At 46.4% G+C, this 23,464-nt stretch overlaps 2 protein-coding genes across 9 annotated transcripts in view; both read left to right on the plus strand.

Moving 5' to 3' along the window:
• CIART (circadian associated repressor of transcription) overlaps positions 1–5,154 on the plus strand; it is a 5,887-nt gene extending 733 nt beyond the window's left edge. Inside the window, exons 1-7 of one of the 6 annotated variants that reach the window (XM_077772568.1) lie at positions 424–503; positions 1,041–1,092; positions 1,289–1,460; positions 1,634–1,709; positions 1,957–2,035; positions 2,149–2,263; positions 4,590–5,154. In XM_077772568.1, coding sequence (XP_077628694.1) covers positions 1,359–1,460; positions 1,634–1,709; positions 1,957–2,035; positions 2,149–2,263; positions 4,590–5,096 — 879 coding nt within the window. In that variant the 5' untranslated portion in view covers positions 424–503; positions 1,041–1,092; positions 1,289–1,358 and the 3' untranslated portion in view covers positions 5,097–5,154. The other 5 variants (XM_077772565.1, XM_077772567.1, XM_077772564.1 and 2 more) reach the window with 5 other exon arrangements.
• A 6,373-nt stretch (positions 5,155–11,527) lies between these two features.
• MRPS21 (mitochondrial ribosomal protein S21) lies at positions 11,528–23,224 on the plus strand. 3 transcript variants are annotated; one of them, XM_077772581.1, is made up of 3 exons: positions 11,528–11,631; positions 12,096–12,202; positions 22,606–23,224. In XM_077772581.1, exons 1-3 carry the CDS (start codon positions 11,569–11,571, stop codon positions 22,784–22,786), a joined length of 351 nt encoding a protein of 116 aa, XP_077628707.1. In that variant the 5' UTR covers positions 11,528–11,568; the 3' UTR covers positions 22,787–23,224. The 3 variants fall into 3 exon arrangements, with proteins under 3 accessions (XP_077628707.1, XP_077628708.1, XP_077628709.1); XM_077772582.1 differs by lacking the exon at positions 11,528–11,631 and adding an exon at positions 11,692–11,781; XM_077772583.1 differs by lacking the exon at positions 11,528–11,631 and adding an exon at positions 11,788–11,988.
• Positions 23,225–23,464: the final 240 nt, after the last annotated feature.

Genomic DNA, 23,464 nt, shown 5'->3' on the forward strand with positions numbered 1-23,464 from the left:
GGTTGTCGGCTACCGAGGAGGCGCCCGGAGTCCCACGTCCCAAGACGCGCGCCCCGCGTCACACGACCAGTGTGTGCACTCCAACCACACGCCTCCTGCCCACCACCATCCTATTTAAGACCACGGGCTCCGCCCTTTTCCACTCTTCTTCCACCCTCCTCCTCTCCTCCTCACCGGGTCCGGGTCGCGAGCCGCATGTAGGGGCGGGGCACGGAACCCTTCTCTCGTAGCCAATCGGCACCTAACTGGGTCTCTATTGGCTGAGCCCCTTGTAGGCTCTAGCGAATGGGATGTGAAAGTCAGGAACGAGAGTCACGTGCTGCCGGCTAGACAGCCAATGAGGGGGTGAGGTCTGTGTACGCAGGGGTAAGGCACGTGCCCAGCCGCACGTGTCCGGGCGGGGGAAGGGGCGGGACCCAGTGGGAGAGAGGCGGAGGTGGGTAGCCGGGCGCGACAGAGTTGGAGAAGCCAGAGGCAGCCTGGGCAGAGCCGACCCGACGCAGGTGAGGAGGTTTGGAGGACGGAAGCCGTCCGCGCGGGAGGGTCAGACCCCGGGGGAGTAGGTTTAGGGAGCGAAAGCAGAATTTGGTGTCGGGAGGGATGACATCACGTGGCCGGCGCGATCGTAGAGGGTTCTGGTGCAGGGATCCCGATGGGAAAGATTGGAAAGAGGCGGGAGGTGGTTACACGGCGGCTTGCCGGTAGCCCTTGCTGTGGGCTTAGGCTGGGAACGGACCTGGCGAACACCTGTTCGCGGTGGGGAGGGGGAAGGTGTCAAGTCAGGTAATTTACTCTGAACGGAAGGAGGGAAGAACAGTCTGTGTCAGACTAAGAGGTGCTCTGCGGAGGTCCTGGGGGCAGTCCAGGTATTTCACTGGGGGGCAGGCGGAGGAGCTGACCCTTTCTGTCGGCTCTGAGACAGGTAACACAGGGGAGGAGAGAAGTGTTATCGTCTCCTGCAGTACATCCCAGTCTCCCAGGCCACTCCCTAATTTTCAGGTTATGGTGACATGCTCCCTCGCTTTGCCCTTCGGTTGCAGGTCCCGATCTCTGGGTACTCCGGGAGCTGCTCTCCAGCCCCTGCTTCGGAACGTATGGATTCTCCGTCTAGTGTTTCTTCCTGTTCTTCCTATTCTCTATCTTCCTCTTTTTCCACCTCCCCAGTGAACAGTGACTTTGGTCTCCCCTCCGATAGTGAGGGGGAGGACAAGGGGGCCCATGGCCCCAGGCCAGACACTGTTGGGCAGAGGGGAGGCTCTCGGCCCCGACCTGGTCCTATCCGCTGCAGGCACCGGCCCAAGGTTTCTGGCAACCAACGTACAACATCTCGCCTGGAACAGCGGGGCTCGGCCTCTCCTATGGCAGGATCTGGGGTCAAAAGATCAAGAGATGGCGAATTACAGACGACTGTAAACATCCAGGGTTGTGTCACAGAAGGAGACCTGCTTTTCGCGCAGAAGGTAGGAAAGAGGAGGGGAAAGGACACAATGCTGGAATGGCTTAGCACCCAGATGGTTGTAAGCACCCTGTGAAGACAGTACAGGTTCCCAGATCTGGATTGGGGGGGGAGGGTAACAGCACTGGTATGGGCAGGTCCCAGCCCTCCCACAGCCTCTGTCCTGTTTGCCTGCAGTGTGAAGAGCTCCAAGGTTTCATCCGCCCTCTCACAGACCTCCTGAATGGGCTGAAGATGGGTCGATTTGAGAGAGGTAATTATTTGAGGAGTTGGAATTATTTGAGCTGGTTCTTTTTTCTCTCTGACTCTCAATGCTTTAAATGTGTATTTCTATTGAATCTTTGTGTTTAAAGCTTTAGTTCTTTGTAAGTTATTCCTTTCGTGCTTCCGTGATTTAATTTCATTAGGTGAATCTCTTTTAACCGTGTTCTGGCCTTCTGTCACCTGACTTAAGTTCTTGCACCTGAGCCCTTTGTGTCTGTCTTTCTCCGTGGCCCTAGGACTGAGCAGTTTCCAGCAGAGTGTGGCAATGGACAGGATCCAGCGTATTGTGGGCGTTTTGCAGAAGCCACAGATGGGGTGAGTCCCCCTGGTGTTTTCCTCAGTATTTCATGAAAAAGGAGCTCTCTACAGTCCTGTCTTGTTGCCTTGTTCACACCTGATGGCTTCTTAAGTACATGTCTTTCTCACAGGGAGCGTTACCTAGGAACCTTGCTCCAGGTGGAAGGGATGTTGAGGACTTGGTTTCCTCACATAACGGCTCAGAGGTCACCACTCAGAGGTAGTGGCCGGCACACGCGGACCAGGGTAAGAACTTGTCAGCCTGAGGGAGAGGTGGGGCGATGAGAAAATGAAACGAACCTGCAGAAATGGGTTCCTTCGGTTTTCTAAGTCATTTCTCTTTGCCATTAAGTTTCTTTTCACTGGAGGGAATGCCTCACCTTCCTTCGTTACTTGTTCCTCATATGGTTTTTGTTCTATTTTGTTTGTGTCACTACAAAGAATTCCATGAATAGGCACCTAGGTAGCTTGGTCAGTTAAGCGTCTGACTGTTGGTCTCACCTCAGATCATGATCTCAGGGTCATGAGCTTGAGCCCTGTATGGGGCTCCATGCTGGACGTGGAGCCTACTTTAAAAAAAAAAAAAAAGAGAACTCCATGAAGTTTAATCTTATTCCTTATGTTGCAGCTTCTCTGCTTTCTGCATGGATACAGAAGACTTTTTTAAATACTTTTTAAAAAATGTTCATCTATTTTTGAGAAAGAGCACGTGTGCTCACATGTGGGAGAAGGGCGGCCGTGGGACTTCCATCGAGGCAGTGTTGGATAGATTCTTAGACTTAGTGTAGAAGTGACCTATTTTTTTTTAAGTTTTAATTAATTTATTTTTGGGAGAAAGAGAGAGATAGAAAGCGCGGGTGCACGCTTTGGGGAGGGGCAGGCTTCACACTGTCAGCGCAGAGCCCTACGCAGGGCTCAATCTCACAGAGCCATGAGACTGAGACAGAGCCATGAGACCTGAGCTGAAATCAAGTTAGCCACTTAACCAGCAGAGCTCCCTGGGCGTGCCTGGAAGTGACCTATTTTTTGTGCTTTCAAACAACAGTGTGTTTATGGGGTACTCAAATGATGGGAAGGGGAAAGTCTCCTATACATAGTGGACAGTCCTTGTTTTCAATCAACCACAATTACTATTGTTGTGGGAATAGCTCACTTAAAAATAAGCAGAGGGGGCCCTGAGTAGCTCAGTAAGCTAAGCCTCCAGCTTAGGTCATGATCTCACCGTTTGTGAGATGGAGCCCCAAGTCAGGCTCTGTGCTGACAGCGTGGAGCCTCCTTGGGATTCTCTCTTTTCCTCTCTCTGTTCCTCCCCTGCTTGTGTATGCGCGCGCGCGCGCTCTCTCTCCTCTCTCAAGATTAAAAAAAAAAAGGGGCGCCTGGGTGGCTTAGTCGGTTAAGCGTCCGACTTTCACTTAGGTCATGATCTCGCAGTTCGTGGGTTCGGGCCCCGCGTCGGGCTCTGTGCTGACTGCCGGCTCAGAGCCTGGAGCCTGTTTCGGTCTGTGACTCCCTCTCTCTCTGACCCTCCCCTGCTCATGCTGTCTCTCTCTCTCTTAGAAATAAATAAAAACATTGAAAAAAAAAAGATTAAAAAAAATTAAAAAGATAAACTGAATTCTTACCTGCATATTTTTAAACAATTTATTAAAGTTTATTCATTTATTTAGAGAGAGTGAGAACATGAGTGGGATAGGACCAGAGAGAGAGGAAGAGAGAACTCCCAAGAGGCCTCCACACTATCAGTGCAGAGGCAGACGCAAGGCTCGAACTCACGAACTATGAGATCATGACCTGAGCCAAGATTGAGAGTCAGACATTTGGGGCGCCTGGGTGGCTCAGTCGTTGAAGCTTCTGACTTCAGCTCAGGTCATGGTCTCACAGTTTGTGTTTGTGAGTGCCGCATGTTGAGTGCCTTTNGTTGAGTGCCTTTCAAGTGCAACGTCAGGCTCTCTGCTGACAGCTCCGAGCTGGGAGCCTCCTTCAGATCCTGTGTCTCCCTCCCTGTCTCTCTCTGCTCTTTCCCAACTCACACTCTGTTTCTCTCTCTCTCTCTCAAAAATAGAATAAACTTAAAAAAAAATTTTTTTTTAAAAGAGTCAGATACTTAGCCAACTGAGCCACCTAGGTGCCCCATTGCCTGCATATCAATTTACATTTCTTAAGCAATTCAACCAAGGGAAATTAAAGTTTTAAATATACAAATTGGGAAATGATGATTCCAATTAAAAATAGACTTGAAAAATAAGTTCTAAAGTGAATTATTTTACAAATAGTGAGACCCTAGGGGAACTGTTTTGTTTTGCCCGCCTGGATGTCCTGTGTTTGATACAGCATGTGGTACCTAACAGACTTTTGAGTATTTGTCAAGTAAGTTGCGAGTATAATTAGGTTACTAAAACTTTTACTTAATCGTGGCCTGTCAGGAAACGATCTGTTGCCTAAAACAAGGTATGTTTGCCTTGCAGCTCAAGGCCCCAAGGAAAGAAAAGTTGTAGGCAACCAAGTGGAGTTAATCTGAAAGCTCTCTCACATATTTCTTTTTCTCGTGTCCTCCCCCCACCCCCTGCCCTAGCATTTTCCAAGCCACCACAATTATCCCGCTCCTTCCTCTCCGGCACCTCCCACGGGAAAGATGGACAAGACCCAGTTGGGCCATCTAGTGTTGAAATCAAAGCAGCCTTGGCACCTCCCGGCGTGGCCAGCCATGCACCTCACTTGGACCCACACCACTCCGATTTGCAACCCGCCCCTTGGCTCCCCAGGTAGCCTTTCCCTTAGCCACAGGCCTTTAGGCACCGGAGCCAGCATCGGGGTCCTCCTCGTTGGACACCTTGTCGTCACGCCAGCCACTCCAGTTCTGCCTACTACAGCGTCTCCTGTCGTCCCTGGTGATCCCAAGAAACTCCCTGGAGAGGGACCTCATTGCCACAGTTTGCCAGTAACTCTGCCGTCAGACCAGAGCCGTACCCCATCCCATCCTGGTCTCCCCGCCGTGGCCAGAGCCATGACCGTGGGGCCTCTCGCACAGATGAGAAGCCATCCTTCGGGTGCTCCCGATGGCCATTCTCTCAGTCCCTAATCCAGGACTTGAGACTGTGGTTTCTAATTTGTGTAAATATAGGTCTCTCTCATATGTATTTTTTACTTCTAATGTGTGCATTTGTGTTGAGGGAAGAGAAAACCTTTTTGATTAAAGACATTTTATACTTAAAACAGTTTGTTCATTGGAGGAAATTTAAACCTTCTGCCTCAAATACCAGTATTTATTCTCTCAGCAGCAGGAAAGACCGGGGATGGAAATGTTTGCGAAAAGCGAAAAGCTCGTTAGAAGTCTGAATGGGGCGAGGGAGGTCCGGTGGGGAACAAAAGGGACCCTGCTGCTGGCTTCCTAGGGACCAGCCTTGGGACGGTTACACGGTTCAGAATCGGGCTTGTGTTTTCATTTAGTCTCAGAGACTAGTTTGTTTTGTTCGTGTCTCTCACTTTTGAAATCTTCCAGCCGGCCCGGACCAGCAGGTTCTTCTGCTCTGGGATAGCTCTTTGCTTTGACGGGAACTATTGATGCTTGGGGATAAATGCACACATAATCTACTACTGCCTGAGGAGGGACACACAAGCCAGAACAGCCACTGTGGTTGCTAGTTTTGAAGAGGAAGGGGCGCCCTAGAACCATCAGAATGGTGAGTCCACTCAGACACAGGCCCCATCCTTCTTCCAAAGGCTGCAGCCGCTAAACGTATGCGAGACTCAGGAAAGCTGCCCAGGATTATCGGGAGGACAGAATGAAGGCCGTAAGTGTGTCTACATCTACCCTTTCTCTGTGCCACTCTCACTCCTTTGTCCCAGTGACCACCAAAACCGTGTCTTCTCCCCTCCTAAGCCTTGGAAGTGCCTCAGACACCTCGGTCGTCTTCATTATTCATACTGGCTCCTTAGCATGTTTCTCACAGCTGGTTATCCATCTTTCCCCCATTTCTCAAGTCGTCTGCTATCAGGGAAGAACTGTCTCTTGACTTGAGTTCAGAAAGTGTGCCCTCCCTTCTAAGACAAACCACTCCGTTTGTGCTCTTGATTACCTTCTGGGACTTTTGAGGTGTCATTTGTCCCCCTCTTTATCTTGTAACTCCACTTTGTTCTGGAATTATTTATTTCTCCTACAAATAATATTTACTCCTCCCACTGTGGGGTCAGTCCTCCCCCTTCTGGAAAATGTCTCGAGTCTGATTGTCCTCTTTCTCATATTTTCTTTTTTTTTTTTTTAATATTTTTATTTATTTCTAGGAGAGAGAGACAGCGTGAGCAGGGGAGGGTCGGAGAGAGAGGGAGTCACAGACTGAAACAGGCTCCAGGCTCTGAGCTGGCAGTCAGCACAGAGCCCAACGCGGGGCTCGAACCCACGAACCGTGAGATCATGACCCAAGCGAAAGTCGGACGCTTAACCGACTAAGCCACCCAGGTGCCCCTCTCATATTTTCTTCAATATCTTAAAAGTTTATTTATTTTTGAGAGAGGGGCAGGAGGGGCAGACAAAGAGGGAGAGAGAATCCCAAACAGGCTCCACACCCAGCACAGAGCCCAATGTGGGGCTCGATCTTATGACCAGGAGATCGTGACCTGGGCCCAAACCAAGAGTCAGACACCCAACTGACTGAGCCTCCCAGGTGCCCCATTTTCTTCATATTTTTGACAGTCCAATCTTTCTGACTCCTGGGACTCCTGGGTGGCTCAGTCAGTAAAGCATCCAACTTCAGCTCGGGTCATGATCTCATGGTTGGTGGGATCGAGCCCCGCATTGGGCTCTGTGCTGACAGCTCAGAGCCTGGAGCCTGCTTCAGATTCTGTGTCTCCCTCTCTATCTCTGTCGCTCCCCCGCTCACACTCTTTTTCTCTCTCAAAAATAAACAAACATTAAAAAAAATTAATCTCTCCTTAGCCTCCTCGGCTTAGCTACTATTACTCTAGTGCCCCTTCCAGAGTCATCAAGGATCTCATAGAACCAGGAATTCTAAGGTAGTTTCCATCAAATCCATAGCTAGATCCAGGGTCCTTCAGAGGCTGTGCGCTGCCCGCTCTAACAGCATCAGGCACTCCTGAGGCTGCCTCCTGAAACTCCTCGCCCCTGGGTTCCATGGCGGGACACCATCCTAATGCTCCTCTTACCTACCTGGCAGCTACTCCCGTATCTCTTCTGCCAGCTCTAGAATGTGGGTGTTCACTCAGGTTAAGTCCTTGATTCTTTTCTCTGACTGCATACTTTCATGTAAAGGTTTCATCTTCCATGGCTTTAATTATTGCCTCAACTTTGAAGACTCCTGAAGCCCCGTCTCTAGTCCCAATATTTCCCACAGAGGACATACTGAACGTCTACATTTCTGCTGAACAGTTCTGTTTACATGTTATTAACACCTCAATATTATTGATAATTTCAGCATTTTAAAACCAACAGGTATCACTCAACCCCTCACTTTTTATACAAGGAAACTTAGGTGGCTTGTACAGGACCGCACAATGTGTGGTACAGGATTCTGAGTTTCCAGTCTGGTGCTTTTTCCAGTGGTCACCAATCAAAATACTGTCTTCCCTTTAAAGATGTCCTGTTCTGCCTTTTTATACTCTTCTTCTATTAGCAGTATCTATGCTACCATTGTTTTTCTAGATAACTAAACTTAAAACTTGGTGCCACTCTGTCAACATATCCTTCTTTAAAGTATTTATTTATTGGGGCGCCTGGGTAGTTTAGTCAGTTAAGCGTCCCGACTTTTGCTTAGGTCATAATCTCGCGGTTTGGGGGTTCGTGGGTTCGGGCCCTGCGTTGGGCTCTGTGCTGAGTGCCAGCTCAGAGCCTGGAGCCTGTTTCAGAGTCTGTGTCTCCCTCTCTCTCTGACCCTCCCCTGCTCATGCTCTCTCTCTCGCCTAGAAATAAATAAAAATATTTTAAAAAATTTAAATATTTATTTATTTTGGGACACCTAGGTGGCTTAGTCGGTTAAGCGGCTGACTTCGGCTCAGGTCATGATCTCACGGTTTGTGGGTTTGAGCCCCGCGTCGGGCTCTGTGCTGACAGCTAGCTCGGAGCCTGGAGACTGTTTCAGATTCTGTGTCTCCCTCTCTCTCGGACCCTCCCCTGCCCACGCTGTCTCTCTCTCTCTCTCTCTCTCTCTCTCTCTCTCTCTCTCTCTCTCTCTCAGAAATAAATAAAACATAGAAAAAGCTTTAATATTTATTTTGAAAGAGAGAGAGTGCAAGTGTGAGTGGGGGAGGGGCAGAGAAAGGGAGAGAGAATCCAACTGCACTGAACTCACCAACCCTGAGATCATGACCTGAGCCGAAATCAAGAATCAGAAACTTAGTCAAATGAGCCACCTAGGTGCCCCATCACCAAATGCTTTTTATTCTGTATTTGGAACGCCTCTCTCTTTAAAAAAAGTTTGTTTATTTTGACAGAGAGAGAGAGCGCGCACATGCATGCACCCAAGGGAGAGAGGGGCCAGGGAGGGAGAATCCCAAGCAGGCTCCATGCTGTCAGCACAGAGCCTGATGCTGGGCCTGAAATTAGGAACCATGACATCATGACCTGAGCTGAAATCAAGAGTCAGACACTTAACCGACTAAGCCACCCAGGCGCTCCTTGGAATGTCTCTTAAAATCTATTTTTTCCCATCCATTTCATTGCGACATCTTTGGCCTAAGCCTTAACTATAGCAATAGTCTCTCTTACCTCTAACCCCTTCTTCCTTACCCAGATTCCTTTTTATAGAAGAATGTCTTGAATGTTATTTCCTATTCAAATCCTTCAGTGGCTCCTCAGTGCTTGAAGAAAGTTCAAAGCCTTTAGTCAAAGTCTTTTGTTTCTCCTTCTGCTCCCCTAATTGATCCCTTTGTTTACTTTTCTATTTGCCCTTGAACACTGTAAGACTTTTTTAGCTCTAAACTCTAATTTATGCTGTTCACCTTGCCTGGCCTTTCTTGCTTCTAAACCCTACCATTTTTTTTTTAATGTTTTATTTATTTTTGAGAGACAGAGAGAGAGAGAGAGAGAGAGACAGCGTGAGCAGGAGAGGGACAGAAAGAGAAGGAGACACAGAATCCAAAGACAGGCTCCAGGCTCTGAGCTAGCTATCAGAACAGAGACCGACATGGGGCTCAAAACCACAAACCGTGAGATCATGCCCTGAGCCGAAGGTGGACACTTAACCGACTGAGCCACCCAGGCACCCCAAGGTTTGTTTAATAAATATAAATTCACATCTAAATTTGAAGGGTGGACATGTGATTATAACTGAGCCACCCAGGTGCCCCAACCCTACATTCTTTAAATGACCCACTCAAGACCTTCTCCCAACAATTCTCTCCAATAAACATGGCTGTCTTTGGCCCTTTACTCCCTCAAATGAGATCATGCACTTAAAGTGCCCATACGAGGTTTGGTATATAGCAGATTCTCAAAAATGTTATTTCCCTCTTTATTTTAGAAAGAATTTTATATTTTATCTCATTTGAGTCCCATGACAAATTTTGTGTGATTGAGGGCAGATATTAGCATAGTTGACAAAAGAGACTGAGCATTTAAGAGTCGGGGTACCTGGGTGGCTCAGCCACTTAAGCATCTGACTCTGGGTTTTTGTCATGGTCTGATGGTTTCGTGGGTTAGAGCACTGACACTGCACTGACAGCTTGGAGCCTGCTTGGGATTCTCTCTCTTTCTCTGCCCTTCTTCCGCTTACACTGCCTCTGTCTCTCTCAAAATAAGCTTAAAAAAGAAAAGCTAGGAGTCAGCAAGAGCCAATCTGCTAGTAAATGCTTTAGGCTCTGTTCCAACTACCCAAATCTGCCATTGTAACTGAAAGCAGCCATATCTAATATGTAAACTAATGAGCACAACGGTGTTCCAATAAAGTTGTATTTACAAAAATGAGTGGAACCGGATTGACTTATAGACAATACATTGGAAACTAATGGTTTAAGTGGCAGGACATGTGAGTACCAGAATTTGGAAAGAAATCAGATCTCCTCACTTCAAATCCTGTTGCCTATAGAATTTATTTTGCACTTATAATATGCTAGTTTGTTTTACTATTTATTTATTTTTTCCTGAGCTAAATAAGTGGTTAGTTTGTTTTACTATTTAACTTTCATGTCTACCATACTATGTTCCGGTTGTCCAAGAGGTACTGGAATGGTATCAAAAACACCTAACAGAGTAGATGTTGACTAAATGTTTATTAATAAGCATAATGATGTCCCAGTCTAGCTCTATTTTGGTTTGAACCTCGCTTCGTTTGAACGAGGCTTCTGTCTTTTGGGAGTTCTATTAGTGTAACTGATGAAGGTGCAACTGTGTGTGTACAGGCGCACGCCTATGTGTTGTAGGGGAAGTACGCAAAAAACCTTATTACACAAGTAGCCGCTTACGTACCTTTCTTTTTTTGAGCCTTTCCCGACTGTTTTCCAGTAGCCGCTAGATCTGAATTTATACGAATAACCGCACATGGATATGTAGGAGTAACATACAAATAAAATAAAAGCTGTTTCCACAGGGAAGAAGAAATAAAGGAGATGTTTCTACTAGGTCTCACTTGGAGGCAAAGGGACAGAAGTCGACATAAAAGGGTCTTCAATTCAGGGCATTTTTATTTAATGACTTTCTTTTTTTCAATTTTTTTTTTTTTTTTAAATTTCTGAGAGAGAGAGCGAGCGAGAGCGATACAGCGTGAGCAGGTAGGGTCAGAGAGAGAGGGAGACACAGAATCTGAAACGGGCTCCAGGCTCTGAGCTACCTGTCAGCACAGAGCCCGATGGGGGGCTCCAACCCCCACGAACCGTGAGATCATGACCTGAGCCGAAATCGGACGCTTAACCGACTGCGCCACCCAGGCGCCCCCAATTCAGGGCACTTGGCAGGCTCAGTCCATGGAACATGCGACTCTATCTCGGGGTTGTGGGTTCCAACCCCACGCTAAATGTGGAGATGGCTTAAGAATAAAATCTTAAAAAAAAAAAAAAAGTCTTTGATTCTAAAACCTGCAGGTGCTTCCCGATTCTTCATTTCGTAAGTTTATTTAGTGAAACGCCTGGGCAGAAACGCATCATAGGAAACACATGGTTTGTTCATTTCTTCTCCTTAGTTTTTAAACGGATGAGGGGTTTGAAGCTGGTTTTTTTCTTCCGGAGCGCAGATCTCAAAGAATCTGTGTCCAGAATCTGTGTCCTTTGAGAAAACAGGAAGCGTGCTCAGGAAGTTTTGCCTACTTCTCTCATTTTTCTTCCAGAAAAAGAAATGGCTTACATATCTAGGACAGGCTGGATAGGATTTAGGGGCACGGAATGGCGCTCACCTCAAACACGGAGGGCGGAGCCGCCGAGGAACCAGGTTTGCGGGGACTTCAAGGCCAAGAGCACAGTGCTCTGTCAGGTGTAGAATCCGGGGCGGAGGCGTGAGGGGAAGCGGTCCACTCCGCCGGAAACAATGTTGCCATGGTATCCACACAGGTGTTCGGTTCTGCTTTCCCCGCCCCTCCTTCCAGCTGGAACTTCTTTGCGCGGCGCGGGAGATGACGTATTTCCGCTTCCGGCCGCCACAGAGGCGCCCCGCGGCAGGTTCTGGAGGGCGTGGGGTGAGGAGCCGTGGTCGGGCCTGTGGAGAGCCGGGCGGGGATGGCGCGGGGGGCACCTGCGCGGGGTTGTAGCTCTTTCTAAAGGCCGAGGAAGCCTGCGTTGCCAGCTCTCACCCCAGACGCTCCTGGGGCGGAGAACGATACGTGGAGGTACGCCGCGGCTCCCGGTCCTCCGGTGCCCCGCCGCGACTCCTTTGTGGTGACCACCTGCCGCCACTTCTTACGTAGGCTAGGGTATATTGGCAGAGAGGACCGGGCAGTCTTTATAATGATTCACGAATGCTCTCTAGATAGGAAGACCTCCACGTGCCCAGTGTCCTTGTCCCTGGAGAAGGATGTTGTTTTTCCAGAGCCTGAGTAAGCCACGCGGGACAGTGGGCATGCTGCTGTGTTTCTTTTCTTCTTCTTTTTTTTTTTTAACCTGGTTTCTGTACTTTCCTCTCCCTTTCAACATTACCCTTTAGATTGAAGATTTAAATCCCAATGTCATGGCAAGACATCTGAAGTTCATTGCCAGGACTGTGATGGTACAGGAAGGAAACGTGGAAGGGGCATACAGGACTCTAAACAGGTAACCAGAATCATGCCTCGACCACCTCTCTTGGGAGGTGCCATGGTTATTTTCTCCCTTTTCAGCCCTTTAGTTTTTTTTATTGTAAAGATGGAGTTTCTCTCAAAACCTAACTGTATGAAGTTTGTTTTTATTTTTTATTTAAAAAAATTTTTTTTAATATTTCTGAGAGAGACAGCATGAGCAGGGGAGGGTCAGAGAAAGAGGGAGTCGCAGAATCTGAAACAGGCTCCAGGTTCTGAGCTAGGTGTCAGCACAGAGCCCGATGTAGGGCTCGAACCCACGAACCATGAGATCATGACCTGAGCCGAAGCCTGACACTTAACCGACTGAGCACCCAGGCACCCCTGAAGTTTGTTTATACATAGCCTGAATGCTCTCCCCAAGACTTAAGGCACCCAAAGGGAAAATGAAGATATAATGTGGTTGGGAGGCAGGAATGTAGTGCATGATAAATAGAAAGCCGAGGGAGGGATTGGCGTAGGACAAGGCTAATGGAAAGACGAATTCAGGTTTGGGATCTTGGAGAAGCAAGGAAGTTAACGGAAAAGTGTTACAGTTTAGAGGAAGGTTACAGCCTAATCAGAAACATACAAGTGAAAATGAACTGGGTGTAGAGGAGCTGTATTGATAGATTTTGAATGTACATCAAGAGATTTAGAATGGCTGTTAATGAAGAATGTCTTACCATCATACTCAAAGCAGTAGTTCCTTAGTCTTCCCTTGTCATTGGTTGTCAGGCTTTTGACTTTCTGGCTTGCTTTGTCATTTTCTCTCCCCAGTGTGAAACACTTGGGAGAAACAAGTGCTTGTTGAGTTGAATTATCAAAGAATTTTATGGGGAAGACTGGGTGGCTCTGTTGATTAAGGATCTGGCTCTTGGTTTCGGCTCAGGTCATGATCTCACCGTTTGTGGGTTCAAGTCCAGAGCCGGGCTCCTAACTGACAGTGTGGAGCCTGCTTGGGATCCTCTCTCTCCCTCTCTCTCTCTGTCTCTCTCTGCCCCTCTCTGCCCTTCCCCTGCTCACATTCTCTCTCTCAAATAAATCAACTTAAAAGCTAATAAAATCAAGTAAGTAAAAAAATTGTATGAAGGTGATTACATGAGTTGGGCTTCTGCCGTAAAGCCAGTAAGGTGGCTTTATTTCACAAGTAAGGGAAGGTTAGGACATTTAAATTATGTTCCTTGAGTACCACAGTTATCAAGTGGTAGAGAGGAGTGCAAAATACACCTTTTTCATGCAGGGCTCTTTATGTCACTAGATTGTTTACTACTTCCTCTGGAAAAATAAACACCTATTGCAGTCATTTTCCAGTTAAAGAATCTTTATTTGATTGGGTTTATTAGTGGGGTTTTGGGGGACTGAGAGAGGGTAAATGAAAGATGATCTAGTTCTTAGCAAAGAGTTTCAGGTGTGGAAGGTTGGAGGGCAGAAGACCGTAGTAAATGAGGACGAAGCTGCTGTCAAGCTGTGTAATTGAGAAGAATTTGCAGGCTTAAGATGGGTGGTGCGGCTTTTAATAGGCTCTGGTCTTAGGTCAGCCCCACTACTCCATTCTGTGTTTGTGCATACCCAGTCCTGTCCCTGGGCAGAGCTGTTTCCTAAAGGCACTCCGTTAAGTACTGGATGGTAAGATGCCCTATATTACTTTTTTTTTTTTCCCGTGGCTGCTCCTTCCCAGCTCTTTCCTGTTTTAGACCTAGTAGCACGTCTGTGAGAGGGTCGAGATGTCTAATGACCTCATATATTGACCTTATTTATTTCTGCCCTTAAAGTAGAAGCACAAAATGAATGTCTTTATAGACTCAGTAGTGAATTAACTAGTGAGATGAAATGCTGACTTTGGGAAAAGTCTTACAGATTCCTTCACCCTTTTTCTGACCTTTCTCTGTAAGTCTGCAATTTATTTTGGTAGATTTAGATTGGTCTGTTAGCCAGGGCGATTGAGATGTTTATATCATTGAAGGATGTCAAAGGGCAGCTGTTACTTGATGGTAAAACAGATTTCCAAAGGCTCAACTTTAGCTCTCCTAACCTCCGCTGTTCCTAAAGTGCAAATAACACAAAAGCAAAAAATTTGACTTTTTAAAGAAATTAGCTGCTTTGGGGGTGCCTAGGTGGCTCAGTCAGTTAAGCATCCGACTCTTGATGATTGAGCCCCGCCTTGGGCTCTGTGTTGACAGCACGGAGTCTGCTTGGGACTCTCTCTCTCCCTCCTCTGTCCCTCCCCTGCTTGCTCTCACACACTCTCTCTTAAAATAAATAAACTTAAAGCCTAGGTAGGCATTATGTGTTTGCTGTTACCAAAGTTGGAAGTCATTGTAAGGAAATTTTTACTCTTCGGGTTTTGCTTTGTGGGTGATTTGTTTGTTTATTTTGAATGATTGAGAGTTTGCTTTACAAATCTGTTTTCATTTCCATCTGTCCCTTTTTTCCCCCCCTGTCTTTTTTCTTCTTTTTTTTTTTTTTTTTTTTGAGAAAGAGGGAGAGAGACACAGAGTATGAGCAGGTGAGGGGCAGAGAGAAGAGACACAGAATCCCCAGCAGGCTCCAGGCTCCGAGCAGTCAGCACAGAGCCTGATGTAAGGCTCGAACCCATGAACCACAAGATCGTGACCTGAGCTGAAGTCCAATGCTTAACCCTCTGAGCCACGAGGCGCCTGTCTTTAAGATTCTCTTTTTGTGCTGGGGCGCCTGGGTGGCTTAGTCGGTTAAGCGTCCGACTTTCGCTTAGGTCATGATCTCGCGGTTCGTGGGTTCGAGCCCCGCGTTGGGCTCTGTGCTGACTGCCAGCTCAGAGCCTGGAGCCTGTTTCAGTCTGTGACTCCCTCTCTCTCTGACCCTCCTCTGCTCACGCTGTCTCTCTCTCTCTCTCCTAAAAAAAATAAAACATTAAAAAAAAATTAAAAGATTCTCTTTTTGTAGGTGAATGGCAGTTCATACACCTGGGTGGAAGATGCTGGGTTGGGGCAAGTTTTACAGTAGCGACTTTTTTTCTTTTAAGGGATGTGTATTTTTTAAAAAAATGTTTCTTTTTGAGAGAGTGTGAGTAGGGGAGGGGCAGAGAGAGGACACGAAGCAGGCTCCGCGTTGACAACAGTGAGCCTGATACGATGCTTGAACTCATGAACTACGAGATCTGAGCCAGAGTTGGAGGCTTAACCAGCTGAGTCACCCAGGCACCCCTACAGTACTGATTTTAATAGTCTTTGGAGAAGATACTTATTTTGTCAATTTGCATTCAGTCTTTAGGAAGCCACATTTCTATTCCTTTTAATCTTGGAGTGTTAGATATATATACCATAAATTGTATTTTAGCTTCAGGTGGAAAATGAACAAATATCTTTTTCTTAGAACAGTTTTCTGGGCAAGGACTTTTTTTTTTTTTTTTAAATCTTTATTTTTGAGAGACAGAGAACATGAGTGGGGGAGGGTCAGAGAGAGAGGGAGACACAGAATCTGATGCAGGCTCCAGGCTCCACACTGTCAGCACAGAGCCTGACATGGGGCTCGAACTCCCGAACCGTGAGATTGTGTGGCCTGAGCTGAAGTCAGATGCCTAACCAACTGAGCCACCCAGGCATCCCCAGGCAAGGACTTTAAAGCATGAAAACGTGAGCCAGCGGGTTCTGGAGTATCCCAGTCTTCTATCTGTCAAACACAGTGGTTTTTGGTGCACTTTTTTTTTTCCTGCTTTTTCCTAATGTCCTCTCTGTGGCCACCTTTTCTGTGTATCTGCCTTACATCCCAGGCTTCTCCTTCTCTCTCAGCTTTCTGATGTTTGGTAGTCTAAAAATTCGTTGTATGTTCTGTGGTCGAATTACAACAGTAGGTAGGAGACCCCAGATGAGATGAGAGGGAGGCGGTGAAAGCTGTGGCGTGCTTGGAGCATAAAGGTAGGCTTACACAGGAAACAGCCTGTGTGTCCGCCCAGCGAGGCCACCACAAAATAAGCTCTGGGATGAGGAGATGGAGTGGGGGTTGCTAGGAAGCCCCGCATGATCAGCTGGCTCTCCCTGAGTCAAGGAAAGGCAAGCACACTGGAGTGTGCCCAGTTAGCCCCTACTCCTGGTATGCCAGGAAGCTTCTGGGCCCATGGAGTCCTCGCACCTACGTGTTATCCTGACGTGGGCCGGCTGCACTGACATGTGAGTTTGCTGCTCCCAGCCTCCCCCAGCCCAGGCAGCTCAGCTACTTTTACATAATCTGATGAATTCCACTAAAATTGGCAGTTGATTTCTCCTTCAGTGTTAGGTTGCCAGGTGCCTGAACTCTCAGCTGATCTCTTTAAAGCTTTTGGCCTGCTAGTCCTTGAACTACCTTTGGAAGCAGAAGTAACATCCTCATCAGTAACACCCTTTCTGTTTACTTTATGAGTTTGACAGAACTCTTCCTATATCCCTTTTTATTAATAATGAGTTAAGTAGGGGCGCCTGGGTGGCTTGGTTGGTTGGGCGTCTGACTTCAGCTCAGGTCATGATCTCGCAGTTTGTGGGTTTGAGCCCCGTGTTGGGCTCTGTGCTGACAGCTCAGAGCCTGGGGCCTGCTTCGGATTCTGTGTCTCCTCCTCTCTCTGTCCCTCCCCTGCTCACACTCATTTTTTAAATAATGAGTAGATGCCCCTACTGTAGGGACTCTGGAGCTTTTGATGGTGATCTATGCTTTTTTAAGATAACCAGAAATATCAGGGTAAGAGTTAGCTAGAGTAGTTAGAACCATCCAGGGAATACTGCTTGGCAATGCTGTTATCATTTTGTGGGGGACCGTGATTTTTTCATTTTCTCCCTTTCTCCACTTTTAGATCCTTCTGTTACTTTTTTCTTATCTTTTTTACCTGACCACATAGGCATTTACTTGGTAAGATGATCACTTCTGTTTCAAACCCTTTGAAACTCCAGTAGGATACCTGATTATGTGTGTCTCTCCGCCTCTTGCAGATTTCTGTCCTCCTGCTTTTACACTGTCTTTGTCATTTCAATAGAATTTTCTTCCAGTAAAGTCATATCTGAGGCCCCTGGATTTTTTGTTTGTTTTAATGTTTACTTATTCTTGAGAGAGAGTCAGAACACAAGCAGGGGAAGGGCAGAGAGAGGAGACAGAATCTGAAGCAGGCTCCAAGCTCCAAGTTGTCAGCACAGAGCCCGACATGGAGCCTGAACCCCCGAACTGCGAGATGGTTAACTGAGCCCAAGTCGGGGACTCAATCAGCTGAGCCACCCAGGCACCCCTGGGGTCCCTGGGTTTTTTGTTGTTGTTGTTTTTGTTTTTTTTTTAGTTAATTTATCTTTTTGAGAGAGAGTGTGAGTGGGGGAGGAGCAGAGAGAGAGGGAGACACAGAATCTGAAGCAGGCTCCAAGCTGTCAGCACAGAGCCCTCCCAACACGGGGCTCAAACTCATTAACTGTGAGATCATGACCTGAGCCAAAGTTGGTCGCTTAACTGGTTGATGGTCCCTGTTTTTTTAATCATCTCTCCTCAAACTCAGTCTCTGTGTCCTTTTTATAATTTATATCTGATCTTTTTTTTCCCCCTGAGACTTTTTTCTGTTGTTTCTCTAGTAAACTAGACCAGTCCAAAAAATGGCCTTCATTAGACAGCAGTAAACAAGATCTAGATGGAAGTCCCTGCTTAGATGCTGGGCCATCCCTTTCCCTCAGTGTGCCGTGTCTTCCTGGCTTCCGTCCTTTTATTCTAATCAAGGAGCCTCACCCAGCCCTTTTCTTCCACATGGTCTCCTTTGCCTGTAGGCCCCACAATAATTTGTCTCCTGAACCTTGGTGGGTTTTGTTTGAGAACAGAAAGCTGTTGTAGAACATTGCACTTAAGATCTGGACTCTACTTCTAGCTCCATTTTGTGATCATGGGCAGGTCAGTCTCTCTCAACTTCTGTTGCCTGAAGATGACATTATCTGCTTAATTTTATAGGATTGTATTAGGATCATGGATGTGAAAATGCTATCTAAACTGTAATGTTACATCCTAGGAACGGTAATGTTATTGAGGCTTTCTAGGCTATTATACACGTGCTTAATCCCTTGAGGTGTGGACATTTGTCAATCACCCAGAGGATTCTTTTTTTTTTTTTAAGTTAGTTTATTCTGAGAGAACATGTGCACAACATGTGGGGCACGGGGATAGAGAGAGAGAAGCCTGAGCAGTCTTTGCACTCTCAGTGCTGAGTCCCACGTGGGGCTCGAACTGACAAACCGTGAGATCATGACCTGGGGTGAGATCAAGAGTCACTGTCTCGTGAGTTTGAGCCCCATGTCGGGCTCTGTGCTGACAGCCGGCTCGGAGCTTGGAGCCTGCTTCAGATTGTGTCTCCCTCTCTCTGCCCCTCCCCCGTTCATGATCTGTATCTTGCTCTCTCAAAAATAAACATTTAAAATTTTTTATTTTGGGGGGCGCCTGGGTGGCTTAGTTGTGCATCCAACTTCAGCTCAGGTCATGATCTCATGGTTCGTGGTTTTGAGCCCCACATCGGGCTCTGTGCTGACTGCCGGCTCGGAGCCTGGGGCCTATTTCGGATTCTGTGTCTCCCTCTCTCTCTGGCCCTCCCCTGCTCAGTTTCTCTCTCAGAAATAAATAAAACATTAAAAATATTTTTTATTTTTATTTTTTAATTAATTAGAAAGACAGGGGTGCTTGGCTGGTTCAGTTGGAGGAGCATGTGACTTTTGATCTCGGCTGTGAGTTCAAGCCCCACATTGGGTGTCAAGATTACTTGATAACAAAATTTTTTAAAAACTTACAAAATAAATAAAAATTGAAAATATAGAGCATGGTTAAATGTAATCCTGTCTGATCAGCTCTTTAAAAGAGGCATTAACTGTGATCTGGCATTGGTTCTCCCCAGACCATTAGCAGAAGCATCCATCACCTGGGAACCTACTAGAATGCAAATTCTTGGGCCCTGCCCTAGACCTATGGAATCAGGAACTAGAGGTGACACAGCAGTCTGTTGTGGGAGTTTCCCGTGTGATTGCCGACTGTTAAAGTTGAGGACCCCTGTGCTTTGGGGACAGAGGGAAGAAGTGATCATACTATTGTATCTTGTGTAATTGTCTTCTCTGCTAGACTGTAGGGGTAGGGAACCATCTCCACGTTTGTTTTCTATCCTTAGCATTTGACACAGTGTTTGGTGCCAATTTGGGATTCCATGAAAATTGATTAAATGACCAGTTAGAAGCTTAGTTCTGTAGTCCAGGCACAAGATGATAAGGGCAATAGTAAGAGCTGTGGCCATAGGAAAGGAGAGAAGGAAGAGATCTAAGAACTATTTTAGGTTATAGAATTTATAGGCTATGGTAACTGTGGATGTAGGAAGTAAAAAGAAGGCCTAGTCCAGGAACATGGTGAGATTTTTAGCTTGACTAACTGGTGATGTCATTAACACTACAGATTTTAGGAGACCATAGTTTTGGTCTGTGTAGGTTTTGAGGCAATTGGAAATAACAGTCTAGCTCTAAGGTAAGTTTGGGTCTAGAATTAAAAAGTCAACAGCGTCTGCATCAGTGGAGGCTTCACATTAGGATTACCTGGCAGGCTTTCAGAACATTTCCAATGCATAACCCCACTCTACACCAATTAAATCAGAATCTCTGGGGGCACCTGGGTGGCTCAGTTAGTTGCCTATCAGATTTCAGCTAAGGTCATGATCCCATGGTTTTGTGAGTTTGAGCCCCGCGTCAGGCTCTGTACTGACAGACCCTGGAACCTGCTTCAGATCCCGTGTCTCCCCCTCTCTTTGCCCTACCCTGCTCATGCTCTGTCTCTCTCTCTCTCTCTCTCTCTTTCTCTCAAAAATAAATAATAAAAGCATTTTAAAAAATCTGAGGAATGGTGCCCAAGAATCAGTACTTTTTAGTTTTTTAATTTTTTTAATGCTTTATTTCTGAGAGAGAGACAGCGTCAGCAGGGGAGGGTCAGAGAGAGAGGGAAATACAGAATCTGAAACCGGCTCCAGGTTCTGAGCTGCCAGCACAGAGACTAACGTGGGGCTCGAACCTACGAACTGTGAGATAATGACATGAGCTGAAGTCAGATGCTAAACTGACTGAGCCACCCAGGTGCCCCGATTCAGTACTTTTTAAAAAAACCTTTTAGGGGATGACTCCATTGTGCACCAGGGCTCACTGGGAAAGGTTAAGGAGGTCACAAACAGCCAGAAAGACGGAGGTTTTCAGTAAGAATCTGGAGGGATGCCAACCGTTAAGAGTAAATTGAGGAAGGAAGCCAGCAAAGAAGGCCCTTTGTGGGCTAGGATATGGAGTCTTTTGGTCTTGGTGCCCTACGATTCAAATGTTTGGATCTACATGATTCTAGGCATGATGTACGTTTCCAGTAGAACCTGAATTATCTGCTTCTCCTGCCTCTGGGCATTTGCAGCCATTCCCTTGCCTCACATTTCCCTTCTACTAACATCTAGACAAACTGACTATACAAATAGGATTTTCTAGTAGCCTATAAATCACTCTTGATATTCAACAACAGGAGCCTGGGAGAGAATCCCATAGTACAGTGGTGCACAGGTCTATTCACATTAGTAATTTACCCAAAGCTCACATATTTTCAAGTTCATGTTTTAATCTGTTATCTTGGGCTTTGTGGTATAACACAGTAGCAAAAAATAAGGTTTCCTGCTGGGCAGAAGTAGTTGGTGGTTTCTCTTATTTTGATTTCCTTTTTCCTCTACCGCCCCCCCATCCCCCACTTTCACTTAACCCCCTTATCTCCGATTGTGTTTGTGACTGACTTTTTACCTGTGATGAAAGGCCAGGGCGAGCAGGAAGGGGGCCATGTAAACCGTGCCGGGAACGGAGGACAACACCGGCAGGTGCCTCCAGAGCTCCCTGGGACCAATTGGTGATGGGTTGAGAGGAAGCAACAAGTTACAGATGCGAGAGCCACAGCTCTCGGGCCCAGGGGTGCGCAGTTTATGGAATAAGCTCAGTGTCTTTGTGGGAGAACAGGGTGGGGGTGGGGGCTTGAGTTAGATATGTTTTCAATCCAACAAGAGGAGCTGCATTGGAAGGAATTGGGTGGGCTGCAGAAAGCAGACTGAGCTCGATTTTATGGACCCTTAAAGATTAATAAAACATTGTCTTACTAATAAAACAAAATCTGTCTTCAGAGATTGACAGTCTAATGAGGGAGATGTTTGTATGAATAAATGGTAGAAATACCGCTTGGTATATAATAAAATAAATGATATTCTCTAAGAAGATGAGAAACCTTTTTGGAGAGGTGGCATGTAGGTTTGGCATGAAAAAGATGAGGAAAATTTCACTGAGAAGGTTGGCAACTGGAGGCACCTGGGTGGCTCAGTCGGTTAAGCATCCGACTTCAGCTCAGATCATCTCACGGTCTGTGGGTTCGAGCCCCATGTCGGGCTCTGCGCTGACAGCATGGAACCTGGAGCCTGTTTCAGATTCTGTGTCTCCCTCTCTCTGTCCTTCCCTCATTCATGCACGCTCATGGGCGCGCGCTCTCTCAAAAATAAACAAACATTGAAAAAAAATTTTAGAAGGCTGGCAGCTGGAAGTAAGGATGGAATTCTAAGCTGAGAACTCAGCATGACTAAAGACTTGGTATCAGAGTATGTTCAGGGAGCAGGCAGTAATGTAGTGTGGTTGGAGCACTGGTAGGTAGGACATGAGTAAAGCTGTTACTTAGTGTTGCCATTTGTATCACTGATGTTATCATTGAGCCTCTTCGTTCCTTAAGTAGCCCCACGATAGGAGGCCTCCAGACTTCAGCTGTACCAGTTAACAATAGGATGGGATGGCCAAGTAGGAGTCACACCTTGTGATTTGTTTTTCCAGCTACAAAGGACTTACCCTGTCTGAAGATTCTGAAATTATCCCTTGGTTGGGAATCATTGTCATAAAGAGCCACTGTTCTTTAACTTTTTCTTTTTTTTTTTTTAAGTTAATTTATTTTGAGAGAGAGAGAATGTGAGTGGGGAGGAGTCAGACAGAGAGGGAGAAAGAGAATCCCAAGCAAGGTTCCGCACTGTTAGCCTGCTATAGGGTTCAAACTCACAAACCATGAGATCATGACCTGAGCTGAAACCAGGAGTCTGCTCCTTAACTCACTGGGCTACCCAGGTGCCCCCAGAGCCACTGTTCTTACAGGGACTATGTCACATCTCTCAGATGTGCTGTGGTGAAAAAAAAGTTGAGAACATGACCCTGACCATAAATTCCCCAAAAGCAAGGACTAAGTAATTAATTACTTTTTTATTCCCCACAAATTCCTGTTTGGGGCCTCTATAAGGAGGCAGTTAATGCTATTTCATGGAATTTTTATAGACACCAGTTGTTTGGTCGGTTGGCTTCTGGCCATCTGTGAAATTCGAATGAACCCAGGTTTCTAACTCCTCTGCCTGCTCTCATACAGAATCCTCACCATGGATGGGCTCATTGAGGACATTAAGCGACGGCGGTACTATGAAAAGCCTTGTCGCCGACGACAGAGGGAAAGCTATGAAACCTGCCGGCGGATCTACAACATGGAAATGGCTCGCAAGATCAACTTCTTGATGCGAAAGAATAGGGCGGACCCATGGCAGGGCTGCTGAGGCCTGTGGGTTGTAGGCCCAGTATGAAGCTCCCTATCCAGCTGTCCCCTTCCTATCTCAAAGCCCATTTGTTCTTACCTTTTTTTTTATAATAATAAAGTCAATCACATATATGCAAGAAGACCTGCCTATATAGAAGCAATCCCATAGTTACCAGTGGACCCTCTCTTTTATCAAGTGAAAGAGAAACTGAGTCAAAAAGTAGTCTAAAAGTAGAATGGTGTTAACCAAGGGCTGGTTGGGAGTGGGGAACAGGGAATTATTGTTTAATGGGTACAGAGTTTCAGATGGGGATGCTGGAAAAGTTCCAGAGACAGATGGTGGTGATACTTACACAACAATGTGAATGTACTTCATGCTACTGAACTGTACACTTAAATGGTTAAAATGGCAAACTTGTGTATGTTTAGCTATAATAAATTTTTAAGTAGTCTAGGAGAGATGAGCTTTTCTGAAATGTGGAGAAATAGATCTATAATTTCCTACCCAATTCTTATAAAACCCAAATCAAGACCTTATTATTGGAAAAGCACCTGTTACTCTTCACTGAACTGTCCCTTCCTCCCAACTATTAGAGGAAGCGTGTACATATTTGGAATAAATTTTGCTACTGAAACACCCATCCACCAGACTAGAGTGTGGAACCCTTGCCCAGAGGAATCCTTAAGATAAATCTAA

The sequence above is a fragment of the Crocuta crocuta genome, unplaced genomic scaffold, assembly GCF_008692635.1.
Source record: "Crocuta crocuta isolate KB4526 unplaced genomic scaffold, BGI_CrCroc_1.0 scaffold415, whole genome shotgun sequence".
In the NCBI taxonomy this organism is placed as follows: Eukaryota; Metazoa; Chordata; class Mammalia; order Carnivora; family Hyaenidae; genus Crocuta; species Crocuta crocuta.